Below are 27988 nucleotides of genomic sequence, written 5' to 3'. Positions count from 1 at the left end.
GATGTAGGTGTGTCAAATATTAATACATAGGTTTTATGTAAAACACAATGCAAACACAGTTTAAAGTCATTCCATTTTGTTTCAGTTCAATAACCATTGGAAGGGCAAGGATATCATTGAATAATTGTTAACACACTTTCACCTTCTTCTTACATTTTTAAAATTTTATTTTATTTATATTGCAATGAATCAATTGAAATAATTGCTGATGGATCCATGTTACATTTGTTTCACCAAATTAACTGTTGCCAGTTTCAGTTGTATACTTTTAATTCATATGTTTCTTTTTATATTCTTATACTGACCTGGATGGAGGTAAAGTGGTGTGGGAAGGGAGACCTGTGGGTCATGGTAATTTAGTTAACCTTTTCCAAACCCAGGCAGCCCCTTCATCTTTATTCTAGGTCCTTTGTATGTCACGTATATCCTAATGTTTATGTAATTTGTATTGTACTATAATTCATGTATTATTAAATGCTGAATAAATAATAATAATAATAATCACATACAAAAAACAAGTCATACTGCATTGTCACAAGAGGTAGTACTATCGATTTCTGGAAGCATTAAGAAAACATTGTCAGCATTAACAATACATATACCACCAGCTAGTCTTGTTCAATATACGTACTCACTCACAAATTAAGCACAGAACATCAACTCAGTGATCTAAATCTACTGTTCTAGATTTTTAGAGAGTTATATTGAGTCTCAGAATGATTGCTGTCACTGAACATGTATGCCTAACAGTTGAAAAGTGCTTTCATTAAAAAAAAACTCCTCTGCAGTTCCATATTTCATGTGAAAATATATGCAATACTACGAGACTGCACATTTGCCATACATATACTACACTTTAAGATCCTTTCTGAATCTTGTAGTCAGCAAATATAACATTTTCTACACAGTGTGTCCCACAAAAAAGGAAACCCATTTTCAGAGATAGATTTCACAATCATTAAATATGTTTTTACTATAAATTTGATACTCATGGAAAGAGAGGAACATCATCTCTAATTTGAAACCAACAGCTTAGCAAATCATTCATGCATGGCAGATTACAAACAATAAATATGGAGGCATATCAGAATCGATTGCGCAGAAACTCACGTGTGAACCTGAATTCACTGTCATTTCAGGGATCAGTCATGGTGAGAGAAACCTGACAAATACAAAAGAAATGCTAATGAGCCAATCGTCGAATTAGCACGGTCATCGTATCACTAACCAATCATGTCCAATTTTACTGCGCAACCAAGTTTTGACATTAGAATTTCAAATTCGTCTGGCTCATTAATGCGTGAAGTGTTTGTCTTATATTGGGTATCAAAATAAAGAGGAATAATTCAATCATATGATTATTGAATGAAATATCACAATTCATTTGCCTTTGAAGAAAAAAGACATGGGAATCCCGGTTTTCTTTTTTTCTGGTACGCACTGTATAGTGCTAGTCAAAGTGGAACTCTCTAAGCACTTAACAGATACATGTATATCATTATTGAAAATATTTATGTTGTAGCAACCATATTCATTCACAGTGATTTTTGGGGCACCATATCTGATTGCACTTTTATGGTGCCTCTAAAAAGGAAAGGCACATTAACATGTACCCTAACCTCCGTAACATAAAATCCACTTAAAAAAAATCTAAATCTATGATACCCACAATATATTCAACTCCAGATCATGCACTAAGTATAACATTTACATGACGATATATTTATACTTCATTTGGCATACATGTGAATGATTGCCATTGTGATTTTGTTCTTTCTGGAAAAAAAGAGAGATTCATATACATCACTCTTACTGTATGAGTGAGAGAATACAAACATTATCTTATCAAAACTATCTCACAGAGACATCATCGCTTCAAAATGTGAATTTACATACGACTGGCCCAAACGAACCATACACTTTTGAACTTACAAAATTTGAAAAAAAATATTGAAAAATTCAATACCGAACCTCAAAGATTCAGAGAGCTTAGTTTTCTTTTTAAATGAAGGATTTACCTATGAAAAAGGAGTCTTACATAATTGTAGATTGAAAAGAATAGAAAATAATACCGCAATAGTGGAAAATTCAAGGGATAAATTATAATTTATTTATTATATTAATTAACTTTGTCTGGAGCTTTCATGGGAAGCAGATCAAAGATGATCATACCAGACTCTGCGAAAAGTAATAGGCAAGGCTGCCAACCAGAACAAGAATCTTTCAGTTTTTTTTTAAAGCTAAAATTCATATTTGTTGAGGAAATCTGTATTTTTAAAGAAATACCAAAGGGCAACACATGAAACTGATACTTCAGAAATCAGTATTTTGCATGAAACCATAATAATAATAATAATAATAGTCACATTTATATAGCGCTTAATGCATTGGTTTCTAAGCGCATTACATTGTAATTATTATTTCCCCGGTCATAGGATCCATCACTGTTCCACACATAAAGTGCACCATCTCCACTCCCTGGGGAGTATCCTGGCCAGGCAACCGTTAATCGTGCACACGTGCCAATCTAATCACATTGACGTCCACATCCTACAGGGTACCCATTTAACACCCGGGTCAAGAGTGGCAAAGTGTGGATTGACGCCTTGCCAAAGGACGCTAGGCCGCGGTGGGATTCGAACACACGACCCTTTGATTACAAGGCGAGATTCAGAACCGCTACACCAGGACGCTTCCACAAACCATCAGTATTTTTCTCATTTTCAGTATTAATTACTGAAAATCATTACTCCTCGGCAGCTCTAATGAAGCGGAAACCATCTTGTATTTTAAAATTAGACTTAACTCTATGATTGCCAGTTTTGGGAGCATCTAAAACTACAAGTAAATCATTAAATTGAAAACTGTAATGATGACGTGTGGTTCAGAAACATTGTGTGAACATAACTGTAAGGGAGTTATGCCTCAGGCATCAGAGGGTGACGTGGCAGGAAGGATGGTGTATTTCTCCTCCTGTAACTCTTCTTCTTGCTCCAGTTTATACTGTTTTTCTTTCCGTCTCACAAAGAACCAGATGTACATCGGAAGGCTTGCTGTTAGCAGGTTGAATACAATGAAGCAGATATTGAGCTGTAGATTGAAAGAATAAAAAAAAACCCAGTATATAATAGATGATTGTCATACAGCCCTCTCAATACAGTTTATCATCTTCTCAATTCATCGGCAGAAAGAGATCACACCTGTTCCGGATGCAGACACTTTTATTTTCAAATGATACTTTCATCCATGCCTAATACAGGGGGCTAGCGATCACAATAACTTAATGAAGAAATAAAAGTTTACATATTGTAAAATAATTCAGGGAGAGATTAAAAAGCCATGGAGAAACACTGAAATTCCGATGTTAGCCCAAGCATGAAGAGTGCATACTGTGCATGATAATAAACAGTCATTGTACAGCATACATGAAATTATGATAACGCGTCGCCCCTATGTGCGTCCAAAGGATTGGATATTATGATCCCTGCTTTAGCCCTGCTACCTTTTTACAAAGGGCAGTGATCTGTTAAAACTCAGCAGTCTACCCCCCCAAAAAAAAAAAAAACCCACTAAAACAAGAACAAAAAAATCTTGATAAGTGCTTGTATCTCATTTCTGGTGGAATTTTCATAACTTCACATGTGGACAATAGCTTGAGGAAAAATTTATCTTTCAAATAAATTCAATTTTCTAAATCATGCTTTTCCAAGCCCAAATGACTATTTTGACATAATACAGAAAACCACTCCTTGCAATTGACTGTGGGCATTCAGAATGGTGGTCACAAATAATCAAGTTTATACTTACTATAAAAGGATCGTTGTTTAGTACATTTTGAAGGATACTGAAGATTGGATACTGAAGCAGACCAAAAATACCAGCAAACGACCCCATCACTCCAAAGAGGGTACCAAAGTATTCTTGAGGAAACCTGGTAGAAGACAGAATTGACATCAAAGTTATGCAACAGCAATGAGGACAATGTCAACCGCCAAGCATGAAGGGTCAGCCTGAGCATGGTCTCACTACTGAAATTCATACCCAAACAACTTGGATGATAAATGGCAGTTGCGTGACGATCACACAAAAGAATTCTACCAAAATGGGCCTGACTGAATGAAATTTAGCAAATGACTCTGGAAGAAAGAAAAGGAGTAATTGCAGGCAAAGTAGCAAACTCACAAAGACATTTTGAATAAGGTCTCCTAATCAAGGAAGATATCATATGATATATCAATAAAAGAACATTTTTGTGGGGGGGGGGGGGGTGACCATCTTCAACATTTTCTAGGAATATTTCAGTTAATTTTCATTCAGCTTAAATATGCAATAAAATCAATTTAAATCGGACTATTACAACATTAAATCTTTGAAAATGAAAGTTTTCCATATTTCAATGACTATTCCCGTGGATGAATTAGAATGAAGATCACAGTGCATACATGATTGGAATAGCAGCACAGGACAAGCCGTAGAGGAACGACCTGATGACGACCTGGATGATGAACGTCAGATACTGTAACTCAAGCTTAGGAATGACAATGCAGATGGAGAAGATTGTAAACAGGATGGTCGTCAAGGCCAGTGGGAAACAGGTATCCTTCAGGTCAGCATATGGACTTCTCTTGTCAACTGCACAGGGAAGAAGAAAAAATGGGGGGGGGGGGGGAAAGAAAAAGAATTTTATATGTCACTGCCAGCTCAAAACTCAACATGATTTGGCCAAAATCAGAGCTGCCAATCTTAATTGTGAGAAAAATCCTAGATTCTTTACATAGTATTGAGCCTAAAATCCTATTTTTCTTTATTTGAAATTATAAAAGAACATACCAAAATTATCATTCTTTACAAGTTTCAAATATCCTATTTTTTTATGTCACTGCCAGCTCAAGACCCAAAATGATTCGGCCAAAATCAGAGCTGCCTACCTTGATTGTGAGAAAAATCTTATTATTTACATATTTTTAAGCCTAAAATCCCATTTTTCTTTAAAACTGTACAAACAAAAAAACATACCAAAAATCATCATTCTTTTAATACAAGTTTCAAAAATCCCATTTCTAAGGGAAAATCTTATTAAGTTTCATTTACTAAACTAAAGCGGGTAAATCCTACTAGTCAGCAGCTCTGCAAAGTGTATATTCAATCTTCAAGCAGATTCTAACCTTTGAAATCGTTACTAACTTCTAAGATATTGATCAATTAAAACTAACATACAACTAAATTGAATGTAAAATAATGACAGGCAGAGACTTGAAGAAACAAGAAAAAAGCAACAAAATTTGTGGTTTGGTCCATTGAGAATCATACAAAATAATACACTATAAAGAGTGAAAATTTCTGTACATTCTTTGTCCAGTTTTGTTCCATCAGTATCATTGATTTAATGCTAACAAAACATTTATATGAATGTAATCAGCAGAACAGATAACTTGGCAACACAATGGACATTTTTTTTAAATTTCCTATTTTCCCAAGCAAACTGACAAATTCAAATTTTCTAAGCATCATTCCTAATCAATCTCTATTCAATTCTTACACACAAACTATTATCAGTAAAGCAATTTTTAGAACTGAAACGGACTACCCTCCACTTTTATTTTATCATTTGTAATAAATAAATTATGAAAAAATAAATGAATGAATAAATGAATGAATGAGTGAATAAATACAGTGGTGAAAGAAGAATATCAGTGTTGCCAATTTGCAGAGTACTCACGATGCTTATTGGCGAACCAGCCAGTTGTCATCTTATTACGATCAAGAAGAAGCCCTCCAAGAGGAGCAACCAAAAATCCACAAAACTGGATGAAGGAGAAGACATTGGTGTACTTGCTCACTGCAATACAAGAAGAATTATATATAACATTCAGTTAAGTTTACTCAGTATTTATTCAACAAAAGAAGCAAAATTTAGATCATTCAATTAACGTGGTAATAAAACAAGATGTAAAATAGGCTTGAGTTCATTCTATTCATTCATGGGGAAAAAAAGGTTGTTTTAATATGATCCCTTAAAGTTGAATTAAGAAGGGGGTGAGTTTCCATAAATATAGGTTCTACATACAATATATAGTATATATAAGTTGTTCAAACAGATAGCATGTCACAAAAATCCTCTGCCTTCTCGATATTTTGCTTTGAAAGTCTATGAAATTAGCCACCTGTCAGAGCCCGAGAGACGAGTGTACAGAAAAGTCACTCGGAGTGTGACGTCACCGGGGGGAATTTAGTATAAGAGGTGCCTGAATGTCATACAGAAATGCTATGCAGAGAGAGAAAGATATTTTACAATTTTTTTTCAAAGCAACTCAAATCAAACAAATATGACTGATATGTACAAATCTTTACTTTCCCTGTATAAAAAACAGTATGAATAACCACCATGAACTCTTCAATCATGATGTAAGATAGCAAACAGTGAGTTATTGAATGATATTTTCATTATTTCTCATTTATTTTATCACGATGTTCAATCAAGTGAGTAGCTGGAAAGTAATTCCGGCGGCTAGCTCAGCGCGCGCTGAACGCATAATACTAGTACACACAACACCCAGGCATTGAGTGTACTGTTATGGTCTGGTATGTCGACTTTGTTCATGGCCGTGCAGCGATCCCCTGTCGTTTTTTCTTCTTTTCTTTTGTCTTTGACTCCACTTTTATATCCTCTGGATCATTTCCACTCATAGCTCATTCCACAGAACAATCTTGAACCAAACGTATAGTATTCTTTCTCGGCCTTCTGAGTTGTTTTCTATATTTAATTACGCTAGGGGTCACCGTCACACATACAAACGCAATTCGCAAGTGAGTTGAAGACAGAAAGATATATATAGTAATTAGTATACATCTCTATGGTTGAAGACAACAAGAACGGTACGGTCGCTCGACAGCTAGAGCTCTGCGCCGGAGCGGGCGGCCGGTCGGCACAAAGCAATTCCGCAACCAACTGTGTTTTTTTGCAAGAGCCGCGTCACACGCGGATAAATATGTCATAATAACACGTCTGCTACGTTATCGACTGGTGAGAAGATCTCGATCAAATTTCATATTATTCACCTTGAAATTATTCCTTTAGGGTCTATGGTATCATTCTGAGGGAATTCACATATTTGGAATAATAGTACGGCCACAAATATTTTAATCATTTCCTCTTTGCAAGTTCTATGGCTCGCAGATACAACTTCAACTGCAGTTATTCCATATGAAGGAGTACGTGCATAGTACACAAAACGGCACTGCTTTGTTTAACTCACCGGGACCGAATACCCCCCGGTGACGTCACACTCAAAGAACACCCGTCTCGGTAGGCATTGCAGGAGCGAACTCAGGGAAAATGGGTAGGGATAAATCGTTCAAATTCACTATTTTGAAAAAAGAAAATGGGGGGTCGAATCACCTATTAGTGTTTGGGGGGTTGTAAGGTTGCTATTAATGTAAATATCTCAATATTTGGAATCGTCTTCTTAATTCAACTTTAAATGTTGCAAATATGATTGAATTAGCACTTTGAATCAGTAATTTTGATTTTGAGTACAACACAAGGTTACTATCAAAAGTGCCTTTAACTCTTTAACGTGCGATGAACACATATCTGTATCAACTGGAGTGCCACGAACACATTTTCGTGCAATGGTCATACAGCTATTGTTATGCCTATTGCATTTTGAGGAGTGCATGGCATGCATGGGTGATTCCATTGTTCAGTTCAACTTATGGTCAAGAGGTTTAACATTATTGTCTCAGGAGTGATTCCCTTTTTTATAAATAAAACAATTAAATATAGACTCTTTGAAAAAAAAAATGGCACTCGCTGATTACAGTGAATGGCAAATCAAGAGTTAAGGACACTGGTTTAATGCCCTAGTCACATTCAAACATGTTAACTATTATCACTTAAGTTTGCTTAGCTAGCAGATGGGATACTTATCATTTAAACTGGTTCAATGACTAAGTAACTTTATACCTAGTTATTTATTGCTGTTTATTACTCAATCTTCAGCCGAGCTAGTAAAAGAAACTGCTTCCATGCCTGTGTCACTCCCAAACTTGTTCATTGTTGTCATCTCAATCTTCCACTGAACTAGTGGTTGGGGGTACTTATATGTATCAAGGACACTAATTCAATACCCTAGTCACTTACCAACTTGTTCATCATTGTTACTCAATCTTCCACTGAGCTAGTGGTTGTGGTTCTTAACAAGGAAAATAGCTCATTGCTGCTACTCAATCTACAGCTGAGCTGGTGGTTGGGGTACTTATAAAGGACACTGGTTCAATACCCTGGACACTTACAGCTTGTTCATTGTTGCTACTCCATCTAAAGCTGATTTAGTAGCTGGGTGCTTATCAAGGACACCAGTTCCATACCCAAGTCACTTACCAACTTGTTCATTGATATTACTCAATCTTCCACTGAGCAAATGGTTGGGTACTTCTCAAGGACACTGGATCGATACCCCTGTCACTCACGTACTTGTTCATTGTTGCTATGCCATCTACAGCGGAGTCAGTGAATGGAGTTATAAAGGACACAGGTTGAACACCCTATTCACTTACCAACTTGCTCATCGTTGTTACTCAATCTGCTGAGCCAGGGATTCAGGGTTCCGATCATGAAGATCAGACGGAGCTGGAGAATGGAGATCCATGCGACCAGGAGCCAGAAGAGAGGTGAAAGGATACACGAGCGTATCGTTGGGAAGTACTGTTTTTTACATGCCTCAGCTTCGGCCTGGATCACCCGAGACTTTCTTCTCGTTGAACCTGAAATGAATCAGGGATGGATAAATATTCAAAAGCTATAGGAAAATGGACACAAAAGAAAATGGACACAATACCATTTATCAAAGGAAGATTGTCATATTGTGAATGTGAGGGTACTTGAAAAGCAATCATTTGTAGGGAAGCATTTTTCCTAAATATTGTGATAAAAATGTGAAAGCCCATTAAGCCCGGCTCACACTATGCGATCCAATGCGACGCGATTTTTCAAGAAATCGCATTTTGCATTAAATATAAAAGTTCCAAGAAGCAAAATTGTTTTAAATAAAGTTTGGCATGTTAGGAATACTGAGATCATATTTTTACTTTGCGGCAAGCCCTGTGGTCGAAGTATAGTCCAAATCGGCTCCAAGTCGCAGCCGATGATGACGTCATTACAATTTGGAATTGAATTTGTTTTTATTCATTCAGGGAGGCTCGAACTGGACTGAATTTCGATTTTGGTAGTCCTACCACTATTCTGAACTCTGATCCATAAGATTTTTTATTAGTTGGAATGTCCATATCAAATGTTATCACAATTTCTTTGAAAGTTGGATCGCGTCGAATCGCAGGTGCTTGCTGGTGACATAACAAAATGAAAAACCTATAAGTCTGTTATTCTTTGATGCAAATTTGCCAAACCTCCACTAACAAATTTTCCCCATATTTCTGCTTTTCAATGAACCCTACTCAACATCCCCTTTAATCTTAATTCATCAATAACCAGGGTTATTCAACACAAAGCTTTGCAATTAATCACATAGCTAATCTTTAAAACTGACTGCACTGATCATTATGTGTAATAAATCAATTTAACTGCACCATCAATTGATGTTGTAACCATCAATTGATGTTGTACCTTTGTGAAATGGGGCCCTTTGTTTATGTATTGCTTAAAGAGAATTACATGAAAATTTACAAGGTGAAAAGTGCCGTACATCTAGCTCAAAAAGGGGATAAAATCTTTAATACATAACTGAAATCAATCCTAAGAGTAGCATGGTAAAATATCAATAATTAGCATTCACAAACATAAAGAGTATTTTGAATTCAAATTTGACACAAGGTTCTGTAATAACCCTTTGAATGACACAATAACTTTCAGGCAGTTTTGAAGGAATTGTCAATAAATGATAAGTTTTTATGGCAAATTGCAAAAGGGAAAAGAGGAGGTTTCTAGTCCTGGTAGGTGAATACTGTACCAGTTCTTTGCATTTAGTTTTTTTTTTTTACTGTATTCAGAATACAGTAAAAAAAAAAATGCCAAGAACTGGTTCCAGGAAATGAAGATAAAATGACACCTCAACCCCTTACAGCATGGCATCTGAAGAGTAATCAATATGTCTGTAATCGGTGTATAAAGAGGACATGGTTTCATAGCAGGCAGAATCTACCTTCAACTTTCATAACAGGAAATAATCAAACACGCCACAGCAGTAAAGAAAGCCATTCAGGAAGCCATCCCTACACCCTTTAAGGATATGACGGGGCTTTGACAAACAGAAGGTAATAACTCAATTAGGACATCTTTTTGAGATTTTGGCACCCAAGTTATCCCTAACACCTACAGATTCTGTAAACCATAAAGCCTAATTCGAGCAAATCTGAAGCACTATAGCACTGCACGAAATCTCACTAGATTTACTACATGTAGGTAAATTAGAGAATCACTATGATAGCATTTTGTTGGTAAGGCCAAAGATACTACAAGGGGAAGATCGGACAGTACATGGACCGCGTAATGAAACGCTCGGGAAGAGCACCCTACGGCGTTGAGTAAGTAACAACCTTTTTCGACCTTTGCGTATCGCGAGATGGTTGTGTACAAAACATATGAGAGAAATGATGAAGGGTTGAAGAAATAGATGATTTTTACATTTCAAAATTTTTTTATTCAATTTTTCCCCCTTACATTTGAGATGAATATATTTTCAGAGGTGTCTTGGTAAAAAAACTTTGAATTATTCCCATGCGTCACCCTTGAGCCCTCTCCAAACTCCCCTCTCTCATTTTCCCCATATTTTTTATACACAGTCGCGTGCCGATATGCGAAGGTTTACTTACTCAACGCTGTTGGGCGCCCTTCCCAATAAGCATTTATCGAGCGTTTCAAAAAATCGTCAAAGTGTCCGATCTTCCCCTTGTAGTATCTTTGGTAAGGCCTTCTGTTTGGCACTTGATGATGTGAATTCATAAAAAGGATGTGACGGTCTTCGCAAATGTTACATAAACGGAAAACATGACACAATCCATCTGCCAAGAATCACTGCCATTGCGCATACGTGTAACAGGATGCAACAGCAATGTGATCTCTGGTTTGATTCTGGTATTGTTCAACAGGAAATCATTCAGCTTCCTAGATGAGAGTGAACCAGCTTGAACTACTGTAATACGGAGAATCAAATTATGCAATAGTTTCCGAATAATAGGACTATGCATAAAATTACATACTTTGGCCCGTATTCTGAAGTCGGGTTTAACTTAAACTCAGGTTTAAGTATGGATAGCCAATTGTTACATAAATCACTAACAGTAGATATATAATATTTCATCTCATTTGGCTCTCAAATCATTCATAATTGTGTAGGAAGTATAAATAGATGATTGTCTTCACCATTGCAGAATCAGGAAAGAGCACAGTAAACATAAGAAACATACAACTTAATAAAAATTTTGACACATTTGGCTTGCCATAATTTTAGCACAGAGTTAGACCATGGTCTAAGTTAAACCTGACTTCAGAATACGGGCCTTTGGGTAGTAATTGATTATTACCAGTTTGTAAGTCAGTCAAACCTGTTTATAAAGAATGCCCCAAGGGAGCCTAGAAAAGTAGTCTGATGAACAGGTGGTCTTTCTGAACAGGTTCTGTAGATACATGCCTCAATAGGAATACTTTTCAAGGAAAACCAAACCTTATGATCTTTACAGAAAAGAGATCCTTCTATTCAGGGGAGCGTATCATGAAAGGACTTTTTATCTGAAAAGTCCCGTTTTATCCGACAGTTACAATCGTAACAGTGCTCCGCAGCCAATCAAAAGCAAGGAAAGTTGTTAGATCTGATGACTTGTCGGACAAAAATGTTGATGAAACGATCCCCAGATGGTTAATAAAGCAATTTTGATGGTACCAGGAAATGGCCACATATCGTCCTCCATTGGTAATGTCAAACAATATTCACACATTTAAGTTTTTTCTCTATTGCAGTTTTAATGTCAGCATGACTCCAATTTATCTTCATTGTGTGCATCTCTACCAGATAACCCCTCTCTTAAAGGAACATTTCTTCATAAACTTGAAGTAGAAAAATTCAATAGGTATAAATGAATTACACTTAGAACTGAAATGAAGTCAACAAGATCTCTCTCTTTTATTGATCCTACCTCTTCAGCACACAAACTACAATAGTACCCCTCATAAAACTAATTAAAAGTATCCCTTAAAATGCATCATTTCTTATTGCTACCCAAAGAAGAAACCTCGCCTACATATCAATTTATCACCTTAAAGGTCTCATTTATAATCAATTGAGAGCTGCAATGTAATGAATGCTGTTTTTTATACATAGCCATACTTCATCAACTTGGTTCTGTACTAACATACCTACATGAATTAGTTGGAAGATAATAAAATATTTTCTTTGATACCTTTATTAGAGTTTAGAAGATGTCAAAGTTGGTGCTAAATTCAGTACTGAAACATAAGTATCAATTCAAATTTCGCCTGGTATTGGTTGGTGTTTTATATTGCCACAATCACCTTATTTTTGTAATCACTTTTCTTTTACAGCTTAATTCAGTATTAATCAGTTCAATTTAAAAAAAAAGTTACCTCCTCCATTCGCTTTAGTACCAGATGACTTTCTTCTATCAGATCCATTCACAGTCGACCCGTTACGATTGAGCTTCTCCTTCTCAGTGCCGTTCTCATTGGCCACCTTCAAGTCTATTTCTTCTTGTGTCATAACAGCCTGAATTAAAAAAAAAATGATTAATGACTTATCAAAAAAGATTTTGATATTTGTATCATATGAAATGAATACTATAAATGGAGATGCTGACTGATTGGGAATACCAACATGTAATGTTGGGCCTTGGGAGGCATGTTTTACCAGACTTTGGTCTAGGCACTAGCAATCTCCAAATTATGACATGAGACAAAAGGGTCAATCCATGGCAAATCAACCAATGCTGGTCACCCGACCCCCTCCGATTTTCTTGAAACTCGCACCAAATGTTCCCCCAATGTCTGACGGAAAATTCTGAAATATTTTGCCCCAATGGTCAAACGGTTGCTAAGATTCGGCCTCCCTTAGCAACCAATGCATGGTCAAACAACTGAGTTAAAAATTTGCTATTTTTGATTGACTGCTGGAGCCAAATTTGATGAAGTAGTGTACTCATTTTATGTAAATTGGAAGAACTTTATAGTCTGAACATGGACAGTATATCATGGCGCGGATCTGACCAGCCGTTATTGCGCACGAGGTCACTTAAAATGGTGTTATGAGTGTTCAATTCAATATTTTGGGTGCATGTCTGGAGGCTCATAACTTCCCAATTCAATTAGCTTCGAACCAAATATATGCATATTGGAAGACTATGACTTGCTCAACAGACCTACATAAAATTGGCCCAAACAAGCATGTTGATTTCTTGAAGGGGCCCTCATAGTTGGATGACACCCCCACTCTCCCCCCCCCCCAAAAAAAAATGTACCTCTTTTTCTTCAGTTCCTCCACAGCATCTCTTGACCTGTACGTAGCCCGATGGGAGTGGCCAAGGAATGCGTTTTACAGGAAGCAGGATGAATGTATTCATACTGAAGAAGATGGTTGCACCCGCAAGGATGAAGAAGGCTGTTGACATCGGTAGACCGGCCTCGTAACTCAACTGAAAACAAAAACACAATACAGCCAGCCTCGCATTTTAAGTCCATGGCACATTTCTAAGTATTAACATTGACATTTAATAACCCTTTAGAGGTCAAAGTTAGTAATTAAACACCCTTTTCATTTTTTTCATATCATTACTATTTGGTACTAACAACAAGCAATACCTTTAATTCACCAACAAGATTTAACAGTCAATTCCAATCGAACAACAAGATTAAATGAATGAAGCAAGACAAATCAAACAATTTTTTATAAAATTGCATAAATTTAGCATGATACTTCAATATTCTTGTTTACAAAAAAAGAAGAAAAAACACAAAAATACATGTATGAGTACGTACACAATCCATGAGCAATAACTAAAATTCATAATTCAGGATTTCTCTAAATGTGCCTGACTGTGAGTGACATTCTATGAACAGTATGTTATAAAAAATACCACAATCAGGGGGAAATTAAAAAAAAAAAAAACATTCCTACGGAATGATTCAGGAAAAAAAATTCAAAGAAATTCAGTAATCTGATACATGCAGATATAGAGTAAATTGTTTTAATGTAAGGGGAATATGCTCCCTTTCCCCTTTTTAAAAAATTGCACTGTAAAAGATCTGATTCTCTTATTTAAAGAAAAAAAAATGTCCTACTTGCGATACCTGGGGAGCATTTGATGAAAGATTCAGTCAGTGATTTCACTGTAGACTACTGTTATAAGCTACTGAAATCCTTGCATCTGATTGGTTCAGAGTAAAAATCACTGACTTTTTGTTTCATGGAATGCTCCCCTGTTCCTCATCAATGATGGTAAACATTTACACGCGATCTACTTGATTAAAAAGCATTCTTCTTTGCGGACTTTGAACCTGTTTGCCGGAAGTCTGAAATTTGATATACATTGTACGATGAGATCTATGTAAAGAAATTGATTGTTTAAGTAGGAGCAAGTCATTCTTCTGTTCAATTATCTTTATCTTAAATCAATTTGTAGATAAATAATTTCCCTGAATCATCAAACCTTCACCTTACTGTACATTTAACTAAAATTTAAACCTAAAAATATTCTTTAACACTGGACAGATAGCACGAAATTGGGAATACCGGTACCATTCTTCCTTCGCTATACTTTGTTTTAAAGACAACAGTCGATTTGAAAAAAACTTACACATTCAATCAATAATAAAAAAGGAAAACATCTATTGTAAATGTAATTCAATGTCAACCTACAATTTTGCAATCAAAACATACACACAGACAGAAAAATCACAGTTTAAAGTTGAAGAGTTTGTTAAAACAAGACCAGTGGCCCATTGCATAAAAGTTTCTATTATGGTAACTTTGACATCCAATGGTAACTTGCATTGAATCCTTGATTCTGATTGGATGTTGAGCTTTGTTACCATGGTAGTTACCATTGAATGGCAAAGTTACCATAATATTATCTTTTATGCAACAGGCCCCAGATGCTCTTTTCCCTTTGAGTGTTTAGACTGCATTTATGATGCAAGAACTTAGTGGTGCACATCTTAAAGAGAAAGTTGATTTGCTGAAGTTAAAAATAATCAAGATCTTACAAGTCAGGGACCGCAGAACGGCTTTCAAAGTGGAGGGGTTGACCATGCAAAAAATCACAATCATATGGTAATTTTTACGTTTTTTTGTACATGGTTTTGGAAAAAAGTGGGGGGCTGAAGCCCCCCCCCCCCCCCCCCCCGCTTCCGTGGCCCCTGCAAGTGATACAATCAATTCAATTTCTTGCAACATTAACTTGTTGATAGAACTTGTTGACAGTTTTAATGTATCATATGTGGACAGGGGGGGGGGGGACTTTCAAATCCTTCACTTGGCAAAATAAGGATACAGTGCAATTTACCACTAACAAATTAATACAAAGAAAATAATTAAATGTATAATATTTCCAATCATAGGTCAACATGGTGCTTAAAGTCATGTTTTCAGTACTGGCATCAAAAGAATATTTCACTGAGAATGTGATTGAATATAGACTAGTGTAAAATTATCTACCTTGATTATTCACAAAGATAAGTCTGGCCAGATCATCTGACAATTCAGAATAAGATATCTAATGAATTTCTTTCAACACTGCACCAATTACCAACCGTTGTTTTTGACCTCTGCCAGGGAAATTGATGCCTGGCTATGTGTACGTAAGCTTGGGCTTCGAGACAGAGACCTCTTGTAATATGTACATGTATATAGCAGAACAGAGATTTTTGACATATCCAAATAGTCTGTATAAGTCCAGTCTATTTCCACCTCCATTTCGTTTATTATTCATCTTAAATGAAGAAATTTCCCAGCTGCTTACATGTACATGTAGCTTTGCATATATTTTTTGGCTACTCAATGGCTAAAAAGATCTTACCAAAAATGGAAATTGGCCTTCAAGTTAAATCAATTTCTAAAAGGTCAATCTTCTCATTTTGGGCTCGTTTCTTACCTTTACGATAAGCATTACAACAGCAGAAGAATCAAAGCAACCACTCATCAACGTCATCACTGTGGCCTTGTTGGGACCAAATAAATTGGAAACCTAAAAGGGGAAAAAAAGGAAGAAAATTACACCTTTGTAAATTGGAGATGCTGAGTCCAATGGGACAAGTGACTATTGTTGTAAAAAGTGAGACTTTTTATCAACTGTGTAATTGAATGAATCAGGGCCCTTTTAAACTATCACAAATTGAAAGGTTGTACCTTGCGGGCATTCCTTCTGAAAGCATGGTCAAGAAATAAGCTCTATTATCGAGAGGGAGACTGATCTCTACAGTTAATTATCATAACATATGATTCTCTTGAAATTCATAGACTTTCTGAACAAACTCAAAGCTAAAAGGGACGGGGTTCCAATCATTACTGATAATTAATCATCACATATTAATCAATAAACAGGTCAATGGTTTTCAAATTTTCTTTTGTTTCAGTCTTTCAGAGTAAGGTTCCCTCTTTTATTTGTGAAAAGTACTAGAACCTACAAGAAACATACTTAAGAATAAATTTTATCATTCATATTTATGAAATTATTTGTGCATGCTTCTTATGCCCCAACAGTAGGCCTACTGTTGCAAAATAATTTGGTCTTGCCCTTTAGTACTTTTATGAAAAGTTCAGATACTTGAAACCTCGATGCAATCCATCTATACAAATGAGATGTTTACATGACTTTTGCAAGAGTTCATTGACCTTTTGACCAGTGAACTTGGTCTGAGGCACTCTGAGCAAACTCAAATCTTAACTTGATCCGCACCAGTCTTTCATGAGTGCATACACTGACTGTAGATCTCATTATTAAAGAAGGCAGAACAATGCCGGTAATTAGTTTACACATTAAAATTATTTCACAAGGTGTAAAGTCTTGTTGTAATAATGACCTTAGCATATTCAGGTGCAAGTTTTTAACTACTCAAAGATTTATCTAGATTTGAGCCTCCTTGATTGAATTGTTTAAAAGACCATGAAGTTTGTACTGAATCACCAGCAAAGTTTACCATCTAGTTTTGTGCAAATAATGATGGGCAATGAACAAATAGAAGCTCTCTCAAATAACTGACAAATCACAATAGACATTTGTTGAGTTAATTTTTATAAACCTTGAAACTAGCCATTGTCGACACCTACATTGTAAATGTACAAGAAAATCAATACTAAAGGCAAAGTCCACCACACACAATTGCAAGCTGACTTGAAATAAACACCAAACTAGAAGATAAACAAAATTAAAACAAATATTGAATATCCAATTTTAATTTCACAGAACTGGTATAATGTTAGGTAGGAAAATTGTTTGATTCTTCTCTTTTTTTTGATGAAATAAACTTTCTTTTTAGCTACAGAGGGGACTCTGACATCCAAACATTCAAAGATGAAAAGAAAACATAGAATTACATGAATAGTGATATGTACTTATGTACATATGAATTATTTATGAAGAAAAAAAATTGTTGGTCTTAGAGATGGACCATTCAACGCTATCATGTCTTTGATCGAACGAGATCTGCTGCCTCGTGAGTATGTGCGTCTTAATGAGAACATATACAGCTGTTTTGACAATATCGTCTACCAAGGCAGAGCTTTCCTGGTTTTGGTTAATATGTTGGCTGATGCCCTGTGTTAGAAATTGCTTTTCAATCAACATGCTTTAGATATGAAGCGTCAAAATTTTGTGACATAAAATATGCTATCATTTAATCTGCACGCACATAATGACCTCAATAACATTTAAGAGATACAGTAAATGCTCTCTACACAATATGAGCCATGTACATGCATCTCTAGAATATCAGGAGGAAAATTTGAAAAATGGGATTATGAATAATAGAAATCAATCACAATATTGCCTCTATGCATAAAATATGCATAATTTCCCCAAACAAAACACATGGATCTAATTTTGCCAAAGGTAAACCAGAACTATTTGGTTCCAAGTAAAAAGAAATCAGGCCATCTCAAGAACCAGAAAACCAGTTCCAAAAAAAAAAATCTTGAGAAAGATCTATGATATTTATTTAGTTTTCAGGTATCACTACTACTACTATAACGTATGATTTAAAATGAACTCTGATCTTCTAATCCTTCAAGCGAATACCTTGAGTGCAATAAATTGGTTGATAAAGGCCAGCTTTAATGGCAATAATACCAAAGAGTGATTGACCTGTCCCCTTTACACTTAAAAAAACAGTGTTCTACAATTGGAGACATCATTAAAAAGGAGAGGGCATGGAAAGAGCCCAGACTTTTTTTGGTGTTGCAAATTTCTGACATACATGTAGGTCTGAACAAAACGATTCTCTGTTTTCACTCCTAAAAAAGGTGCCATCGCAATTATAATTGCATAAAATTGATATGCAATTATTTTCCGATTCATAGTATAACTGCACAGACCTCCTGCATACACTGTATGCCCCCCCCCCCCCCTGATCTACATGTACTATTAAAGGGTTTGTCCGGTGGGCTGAAAAAAAATTATATCTAAATAAAAAGAGTAAAATTCACAGAGAAAAATGCTGAAAATTTCATCAAAATCGGATAACAAAGTTATTGAATTTTAAAGTTTATCAATATTTTGTGAAAACAGTTATATGCACATCATCATGAATATTCATTAGGTGGGCTGATGATGTCACATCCCCACTTTCCTTTTTCTTATGTTATTACATGAAATCATAAATGTTTCATTTTTTCATACATATGTGTAAATGATGTGTCTCCATTATGATGAAATAAGTTGTGGCAGTAAATAACTAATGCAGTTGTCAATCCAATTCTTTTAGTTCTTGGTAGAAAATTTTTGAATAAACCTATTAAGTTCATATAATAAAATTATACAAAAGAACAAGTGGGGATATGACATCATCAGCCAGCCTAATGAATATTCATAAAGACATGCCAAGAACTGTTTCACCGGAATAACGCAAATCTTTAAAATTCAATGAATTTGTTATTTGTTATCCGATTTTGATCAAATTTTCAGCATTTTGCTTTGTGAATTTTACTCTATTAATTGAGATATAAATATCTCCAGCCTGGACCATCCCTTAAACTGTGGCTACTAATTGTACTTTATACTACTACAGTACTACTACCATCACCATCACCACCACTATCATTACTTCTACTACCACCAGTCAATCACTACTGCGACATGTACCAACACCACTACTACTCATGCCACAAGCACTCAATGTACTCACACAGATTTCTCTATTTTATTCAAATGAACTTTTCCCTTTGATAGTTTTAAACATATCTTACAATTATTACAAACAAAACTTTTTTATCTTCTCAGTTCAGAGTACAAAGATTTTTCATTATCTGAAAGGCCCTACAAGGTCTAAGGAGACCTGACATTAGGGAAGGCATGCAATTATCTGGTAATGGAAGGAGTTAATGGATGCAAAATAGGAGCTCCAGGATTGAAGATTAGGTTTTATTGATTGATGGAATGGATCCTTCAGAAGTTCAGACATCCCTGTATAGCAGAGCTGCACAAAAAATATAATGTACCTTCTCTCAGGATCAAAGCATTTTGTGAATGCACATTTTAAGACTTTCCTATGAACTACATACGTATGAATGTAAAGTTACTTGTGAAAGACAGTCCAATATTGATGAACACTGTCTTGCATTACAAAAGAGATTCTCTGAATAATTTGCACCAACATAGAAAAAGATAGTTTTTCATTGTTGTTCAAAACATGCTACAAAAAGTATAACATACTGTAACTTTTAATTGATGGGTCTTACTGCCAGCCATCATCACCGTCATCGTTGCCGTCGTCATCATCATCATTCATCAACAACGAAATCATCATCATCATCATCATAATCATCATCATCATCACTATCATCATCAACAAAAATCATCACCATCATCATTATCATCATCAACAAAATCATCATCATTATCATCACCATCATCATCAACAAAATCATCATCATCACCATCACCATCATCATCAACAACGAAATCATCATCATCATCATAATCATCATCATCATCACTATCATCATCAACAAAAAATCATCACCATCATCATTATCATCATCAACAAAATCATCATCATTATCATCATCAACAAAATCATCATCATCACCATCACCATCATCATCATCACCATCATCACCATCCCCATCATCATCATCATCATCACCATCACCCTCATCATCATCATCATCTTCACCATCATCATCATCACCATCATCATCACCATCATCATCATCATCATCACCATCATCATCATCACTAATACCATCTTACGACCCTTACCTGCATACTGCACACCATCATGAGGATGCCTCCGATGCCGATCAAGATGCCTGCAGGAAACAGGAAGTTGGCTCTCGCTGGGGTGCTGAACCCAAGAAACAGATGACCAGCTAAGATTAAGACACTGCAGAGGTAATAGGGGAAGCAAAAACAGAGTGTAAGGGGGAGTACACTGTAGCAGACATCCACTTTTATCAGCATAATTGGAGGCTGGTTCCGACATGGTGCAACAAGTTTTGAGTACAAGGTCAATGAGATGGGAGGTGTCAAAAATTGTTGCGAAGGCAAGAAATATCACAACACAAATCTGTGGACCATTCAAGTTCTTGAAAAAAAAATCAGTGCAAAGTAGAAAATCAAGTGCAAAATAATTGGTCAAGAGTTGCCTGAACAAGCTCATAGTGTACAGAAAGTCATCATGACCACTGGTGTAGATTCAAGCAGCAAACCTATTGGTCAAAGGGGTGGGGGGGGTTACCCGGGAATTAACTATTGTGTCATCCCCCAACTTGAATAGCATGATACACCATGATGATGATGATGCATCAAATTGTGTGAACAATATGAAAAATTAAGATTTTACTGAGCTTAATTGCATGAGCGCATCATGATCTTTGTTCTGAATAAGACTTTTTAACAATTACATGTAATAACTTAGTGCTGTAGCCGAACTGCCGAACCGAACGGAAGTTTGCCGAACTTGGCACTTCCGAACCGGACCGAACCGAACGCAAAGGCCTGGTTCGGTGGTTCGGTAAAAAAAAAAAAAAAATTCACAGAGTTAAATTCATAACAGCGGGGACTACATAGATCTATTTAAGTGTAAAATAAATAAAAAAATTATTGGTTAGTGATTGTGCACAATAAGAATTCCACCCAAAATATTTTAAAAATCCACTATGAAAGCTCCCATCTCGTCTTTGATTGAACTGTTATCAACTTAAGAATATTTTATTAACATGAATATATTTTTTCTTGATAAAATGAGGGGACATTTGAAGCTAAACACGGTATAAAAGTGTGATTAATTACATATTGTCGTAATCGATTGTGATCGTAATCGGATCTAATTATTTTGTATTTAATAAAGAAAAGGACCAGACATAAATTCATTCCTCATAAATGACAAAGTATGACAGCTTCGGTCTCGTCTTTGATTGAATTTTTATCAGTTTCAATATTTTCATAAACATGAATTTATTTTTTTCTTCATAAAATGTGGGAACATTTTAAGCTAAACACAGTTCAAAAATGTAGTTGAATTACGTATTGCTGTAATCGATCGTGATTGTACTCGGACGTACATGTAATTGTTTTGTATTTAAAAAAAGAAAAAGACAATACATAAATTAATTCCTTGTGACAGTTAAAGTAATGGTAAAGTATATTTCACCTTCTGAAATTTTCATATTAAGATAAAAGATAAATAAATAAGAGATGAAGGAATGAGGGTAGAAAAAACAGAAAAGATACAAATTCAAACCAAATCAACGCATGTTCCCTGATCGCGTTCCGGAAATGGTTGGTAAGGAAAGTTGAAACAGGAAGTCCAAACAACCTGCTCTCAGTTGCTATTATACAGGTAAAATTTGTATTCCGAATTCGAAACGTTTTTCCATTGTCAATATTTTCTAAAAAGTGGTTTAATCTGGTCAATTACTGAAAATGAAATGATAAATTATCGGTTCCATCTTGGTTCTGAAGATCAACGCCGAGTGATTTCACAACACTAAAATACACAGTACAGTCCCATGTACTCATTTTCGTGTTGGAAATATGTTTGAAGTTTGAACATGTCGCCTGACTTGCAGCACTATAATAACTTAAATCTATCAAAGTTCTGCAGAGTATTTTCTATTACTAGTACATGTACATGTATAAGTCCATATTAAGTGGAAGGGGAGGGGGTATCTGGTGGATGTGATATTCTCATTTTAGGAGAAAAGTTTATTAATTCAGAATGCACACAATCACTTGATGAAAATCTGAGGATTGGAATAATGATAATGATGGGATAACTGGATAAGAATGTATGATTAGGCATTGGATTGTTGGTATCGAAGATACATCATACAACACAATGAAAAGTGCCTGAACTGCAAAGTTGGTAACTATTGTCATCTTGCATGAACAGTATACATATATTGTACAAGCAGACTCCTCATTACAATCAAGGTAATGTACAAAGGAATTGTCAATATTTGTTTTGTCAAGGAGAAATTCAGACCTGTTGTTTTGGGGTGTCAATAACTTGATGTAGAAAGGAACCTACGGTGTATGAGTGAAGCCAGAATTCTTTTTGGACAATGCACATAAAAACCACATCATATTAAAGAAAGAATGTTTGTGTGATTGAAATATCAAAATAAAAACTCTTAAAGAGATGGTCCAGGATGGGGACATTTATATCTCAATAAACAGAGTAAAATTCAAAAGGCAAAGTGCTGAAAATTTGATCAAAAATCGGATAACTAATAAAGTTAATGAATTTTCAAGATTTGCATTATTCCAGTGAAACAGTTTGAGGCATGTCTTAATGAATATTCATTAGGTGGGCTGATGATGTCATATCCCCACTTGTTCTTCTAAATTTTATTATATGAAATAAGGTTTCAAAATTTTTCTATCAAGAACTAAAACAATTGGATTGACAACTGATTAAGTGCATTATTTATTGCCGCAACTTATTTTATCAGAATGGAGACACATCATTTACACATGTATGAAAAATGAAACATTCATGATTTCATGTAATAACATAAGAAAAAGGAAAGTGGGAATGTGCCATCAGCCCACCTAATGAATATTCATGATGATGTGCATGAACTTTTTTCACAAAATATTGATAAACTTTAAAATTCAATAACTTTGTTATTCCTTATCCGATTTTGATGAAATTTTCAGCATTTGCTCTGTGAATTTTACTCTATTTACTCTGGACCATCCCTTTAATCATATTTGTAAAAACAAAAGGTACAGATACATGTATAGTGTTTGGCTTTACAACTACTGTACATGTATTGTAGGAATGCCAAAATTTGCATATTTCACATCTCGTGTGTTAAGCACTAAACTCTTGTGGCCTGGGTCTATGTCTGGGTTGCTAGATGCTTTCTGATACAATCTGAGCCTTCTTTTGTAGTAGTTGACGTTTAAAAGAAATAAAACAGTGCCCACCGTTTTTTACAATAAAAATACAGAAAAATGTTAAATCTGTACAGTAGGTTGAAGGGTTTTAACTTTGTGTCAAGCATTCAGTTTCATAAAGATCAGAAAAAGTTTTAGGGGAAGCTATCAGAATGGTTTTTGGAGATGTACATGTACAACACTGCTAAACAATACTATACAATAGCCAACAATTTTTACTTACCTAAACAAGATCCGAACAAATCTTGTGCCACATCTATCGAAGAGAAGACCACTCGGAAACACGGATCCCTGCATACAGAATGCCGCTACTGTGAACACAAGCTGGAACTTGCTATCCTGTGAATCGCACGGGAGCATATGATCACCCATGTCATTTTCATGTCCAGAATCATTGCCCGTGAGAACATACTGAACGTCAGTCACATATTCACTGCCCAGAGGGGATGACGTCGCATACCCGAAGGAATCATTGAGGAGTACAGCGTTCGGGGAAACATCATCATCACACCCTTCTCGGAAGAACTGTTGCTGTTTGAGGATGAATACGAGAGAGGGCCAACCGTAGAAGATGCCAGAGTTGAAAGCATTTTCAAGTATACTGAGGATCAGCGTGATCGTTTTCTCTATCTTGGACCGTAATCTCGCCATCTGCGTGGTAAAAGAGGGCCAGAAAGGAATGAGAAGATATAAAGGCCAATCTGCCGATTGGGATCACAGAAATCTGTTTGACTAAAAAGATGTAAATAACAAACATATTCATGTTGGCATATTCTGGTCTGAAAGAAAATGTTTAAAATTAGGTGATTATTTGACTTTTATGAAAGCAAATAAGACCAATATGAAAATTGAAAAGTTGTTTTGATAGGGAGAAAAAGAAGTATACATGAAGATAGGTGAAAATTTGGACAATATTGGACAAACAATTAATTTTCAAATGTTTTCGGTCTAATCTAGACAGATGTCGTTGAATCATCTAGGCCCCATTTCTTTTAAAAGTTGCAATGATAGCAGCTCTTGCTAGAAGCCTGGAATATCACCTTTCGGTGGAAAAGCCAATCAAAAAGTAGAATTTTCGCTGTTGTCATGGTAGTTGACATTCCAGTAAAACTTTTTATGAAATGAGGCCCTGACCTTGATAGACATAACGCTAGGAAATTCTTTTCATTGGGTGCATTTTTATTTTGGCATGGTTTTGAAACTCATGCTTGACTTTTGTACAGAAGATGCATTCGTCAGCAAAAGCAGGGATTCTCTATTGTCGTTCACATAAACAACCAATGATAAAACTTAGTATGGCAGTATGTCCAAACTTTGCGCTTGTCCAACAAAAAATCACAAATTTTCATGAAGATATAATTAAAAAAAATGTGAGTAAAATGAGATATAGCCTACATGTATAACTCACCATTCGTGCCTGAATTTGTGTTTAACCCTTGGCGCATATAACGCGCATCCCGACAGTTATCCTTGTGGCAAAGCAGTTTTGGGTACATTGCCGGTATTGAGAACTTTGGCAGTGCTTTCCACATTAATTGCTGACTGCGCCAAATTCATATATTTAAAAAAAAATAATCAAAAGAAATGGAAATGAGACCATTTGTAAAGTGTACAAATATGACATTACAGGCTTTCAACCTCCCATCCCTTCAGTACCCCAGACGTCGTGGAGATATGATCCAAGTTTACAAAATTGTTCATGGATTTGAACGCATCCCAAGTGATGCCTTCTTCGAACTTGCAGCAGGCAATACAAGAGGTCAGTCTGAAGCTTTCGAAACCTATATCCTTGACCAAACTGAGGCAAGATTCATTCAGCCAGCAGGTCATAAATGACTGGAACTCACTCCCTGAAGAAGTAGTTACTACTCAGACTGTGAATAGCTTCAAGATCAGACTGGACAAGGTGTGGGCAGACCAGCACTTCTGCTCACCATATGAGCTGAGTAGCAAACCCCTTATAGAAGATAGAGATCTGAGCCAAAACGACACTGAGCAGACACCACACCAATCATTGAGACAGATGAAAATGGCACAGAACTGGAAGCCTGACTGCTGGGATCCACAGCACTCTCCCAGAATCTCGGGTAAAGGTAAAGTATATCAAATTATTATTTTCAAGAAGGAATAAAAAATATATGGTAAATTTTTCCTTGCCAATACAATGACGAAAATAGTAATATAAAATTCTCTCTCCTTCCCAAGAGGAATGCCTCAATCCAACTACACCTGTAACCACCTGACCTGTTCACTTATTCTAAAACTACGGACCTTCTCAATCTAATCGACACCTTGTCAAAGCCAAGGCCTTCATAAAATCTAATTATGTAAATTGTAGTTTGTACCCCTCTCCTCAACGGGCTCAAGTCAAGAGCTTTAACGTTAGACCACTCAACAACATTTAGGCTACCTAAGAAACTGAATGAAGCATAGGCCTAATTAATATTAATTGACGACCAGGCAAAAAGCCAGATCTAAATAAATTACTAGAGTAGATCCATTTCAACATTTGTCCTTGAATTGATTGCACAAAAAATATCTTGATCTAGGAGTAGGACTGATAGTGATAGTGATACTGATAGATCTATCATTCTAAGTTAGTTGTAACTTTTTTCATTATATTACCTAAGACTCTGCTGCACTAAAATTGACGAAACTTTGCTTGTTAACTTTTTTCAAATGGCTGTTTGAAATCGAGTGTCCGGACACTTTGAGTTGACTTTGACTTTATATTTTTGAAGCCTTCTTTTTTGTCTTTGGATTAGGCCTAGGCCTACACTAAGTCTAAAGTAACTTAAAAGTAGAATATTAATTCAATACTCCAAGTCATAGTTGTATTTTTGTAATCGACTACTATTTTTTTCTCTATAATTTTTCCTAACATTTTGTACTAAAACTTGATGAACCTTCGCTTGCAAATTTTTCCAAATTACTTTCTAAAATTGATCGTCCCGACACACAACCTGTCCGGACACACGGCGCCAGCGTATAGCTTGGCTCCCGGGCGCGACGGGCCCTGCGACGCGACTGCGTGGGGCGGGAGCGTTCCGGTAGGCACGTAGGTGATCTTGCTAGCTGTTGACTTTATTTAATTTTAAGCGTGACCGACCGTCCGGCCATCCAGTCTCCCTCTCACGTCCCTGTTCTATCTGTGACAGTGTCGTTCGTGTGTCTTAACTCTAAATCAAACTTGTACAGAAAATGAGAAGATGTAAAATATTACCTTATTCAGTACGGCTGTGTTTCATATCACATTAATGAACAAGACGAATGCGGTGCCGGTGAACCTGAACAGTGATCAGCTGCGAATTCGAATCAACGTTGCGTAATGCAGCATGCATATAGCTTTTGCATATAGCATACCGCGGGTGTTACAGCATGCAACATCAGTGTACAGCATGGTGTACAGCTGCAACCGCATTTCCCGGGCTTTTCGAATCTGCTGCCATCTAGCGTTGCATGCCGTACCTGTAGTTATAAAACTTAACGAATTTTTTCAACAGTTTTAAGATACTGAAATCGTCTTCCCGTCGTTGCCCACGATCATAAGAGTAGATTATTATGGCAAGTAAGGAAGATCAGTGAAGAAGACACTTGTCCTGCAATGTCTCAAGCCAGAGATCTTGTATCACTATCAGTATCACCCCCCCCCCCCCATCACCCCTAGCTTACTTTTTTTTTTTTTTTTTTTTTTTTCCTCTATTCAAGACCGACATTAATCAATATATTATGAAGCATTTCCCCTTTTTCTTTGATGCTAAGTCTCTCAAATACTTTAAATTGCTGCTAATTGCGTGAAGGAGTATTGGAAAAGGGTTATAAATGATCATGTCATGACTTTTCAGGAAAAAAATCATGTTGCATCCAGGTAATTGCTATTAAAGGGATGGTCCAGGCAGAAAATATTTATATCTAACTAAATGGAGTAAAATTCACAGAGCAAAATGCTGAAAATTTCATCAAAATCGGATAACAAATAATGAAGTTATTGAATTTTAAAGTTTATCAACGTATTTTGTGATAACCGTTATATGCGCACTGTCATGAATATTCATTAGGTCGGCTGATGATGTCACATCCTCACTTTCCTTTTTCTTATGTTATTACATGAAATCATTTATACTTCATTTTTGTATAAATGATGTGTCTCCATTATGATAAAATAATTTGCGGCAATAAATATCTAATGCATTTAATAAAATACAAAAGAACAAATGAGGACATGACATCATCAGCCCACCTAATGAATATTCATAAAGGCATGCCAAGAACTGTTTCACCAGAATAATGCAAATCTTTAAAATTCAATAACGTTATTTGTTATCCGATTTTGATGAAATCTTTCTCATTTCGCTTTGTAAATTTTACTCTATTTATTGAGATATAAATATATCCAGCCTGG

The 27988-nt window shown here is 35.8% G+C and overlaps 1 protein-coding gene across 4 annotated transcripts; it reads right to left on the bottom strand.

Moving 5' to 3' along the window:
- Positions 1–176: 176 nt before the first annotated feature.
- Positions 177–26981, bottom strand: LOC129254349 (equilibrative nucleobase transporter 1-like). 4 transcript variants are annotated; one of them, XM_054892808.2, is made up of 11 exons: positions 26810–26981; positions 23810–24237; positions 20440–20563; positions 16117–16209; positions 13486–13659; positions 12599–12737; positions 8560–8766; positions 5720–5839; positions 4443–4632; positions 3808–3931; positions 177–3090 (listed from the first exon to the last, which is right to left on the bottom strand). In XM_054892808.2, exons 2-11 carry the CDS (start codon positions 24235–24237, stop codon positions 2926–2928), a joined length of 1764 nt encoding a protein of 587 aa, XP_054748783.2. In that variant the 5' UTR covers positions 26810–26981; the 3' UTR covers positions 177–2925. The 4 variants fall into 4 exon arrangements, with proteins under 4 accessions (XP_054748783.2, XP_063971638.1, XP_063971637.1 ...); XM_064115568.1 differs by lacking the exon at positions 26810–26981 and adding an exon at positions 26696–26752; XM_064115567.1 differs by lacking the exon at positions 26810–26981 and adding an exon at positions 26520–26609.
- Between the last annotated feature and the right edge of the window lie 1007 nt (positions 26982–27988).

Source organism: Lytechinus pictus, chromosome 2, assembly GCF_037042905.1.
Source record: "Lytechinus pictus isolate F3 Inbred chromosome 2, Lp3.0, whole genome shotgun sequence".
Classification (NCBI taxonomy): Eukaryota; Metazoa; Echinodermata; class Echinoidea; order Temnopleuroida; family Toxopneustidae; genus Lytechinus; species Lytechinus pictus.
Note: the sequence above shows the minus strand (reverse complement) of the source record. Positions and strands in the feature narration are given on the sequence as shown.

Coding starts and splice junctions, on each gene's coding strand:
- LOC129254349 (XM_064115569.1), bottom strand. Junction 20,564..23,809: donor TTTGTTCGGATCTTGTTTAG/GTAAGTAAAAAT, acceptor TTACCTCTGCAG/TGTCTTAATCTTAGCTGGTC. Junction 16,210..20,439: donor TGATGGTGTGCAGTATGCAG/GTAAGGGTCGTA, acceptor TTCCCCTTTTAG/GTTTCCAATTTATTTGGTCC.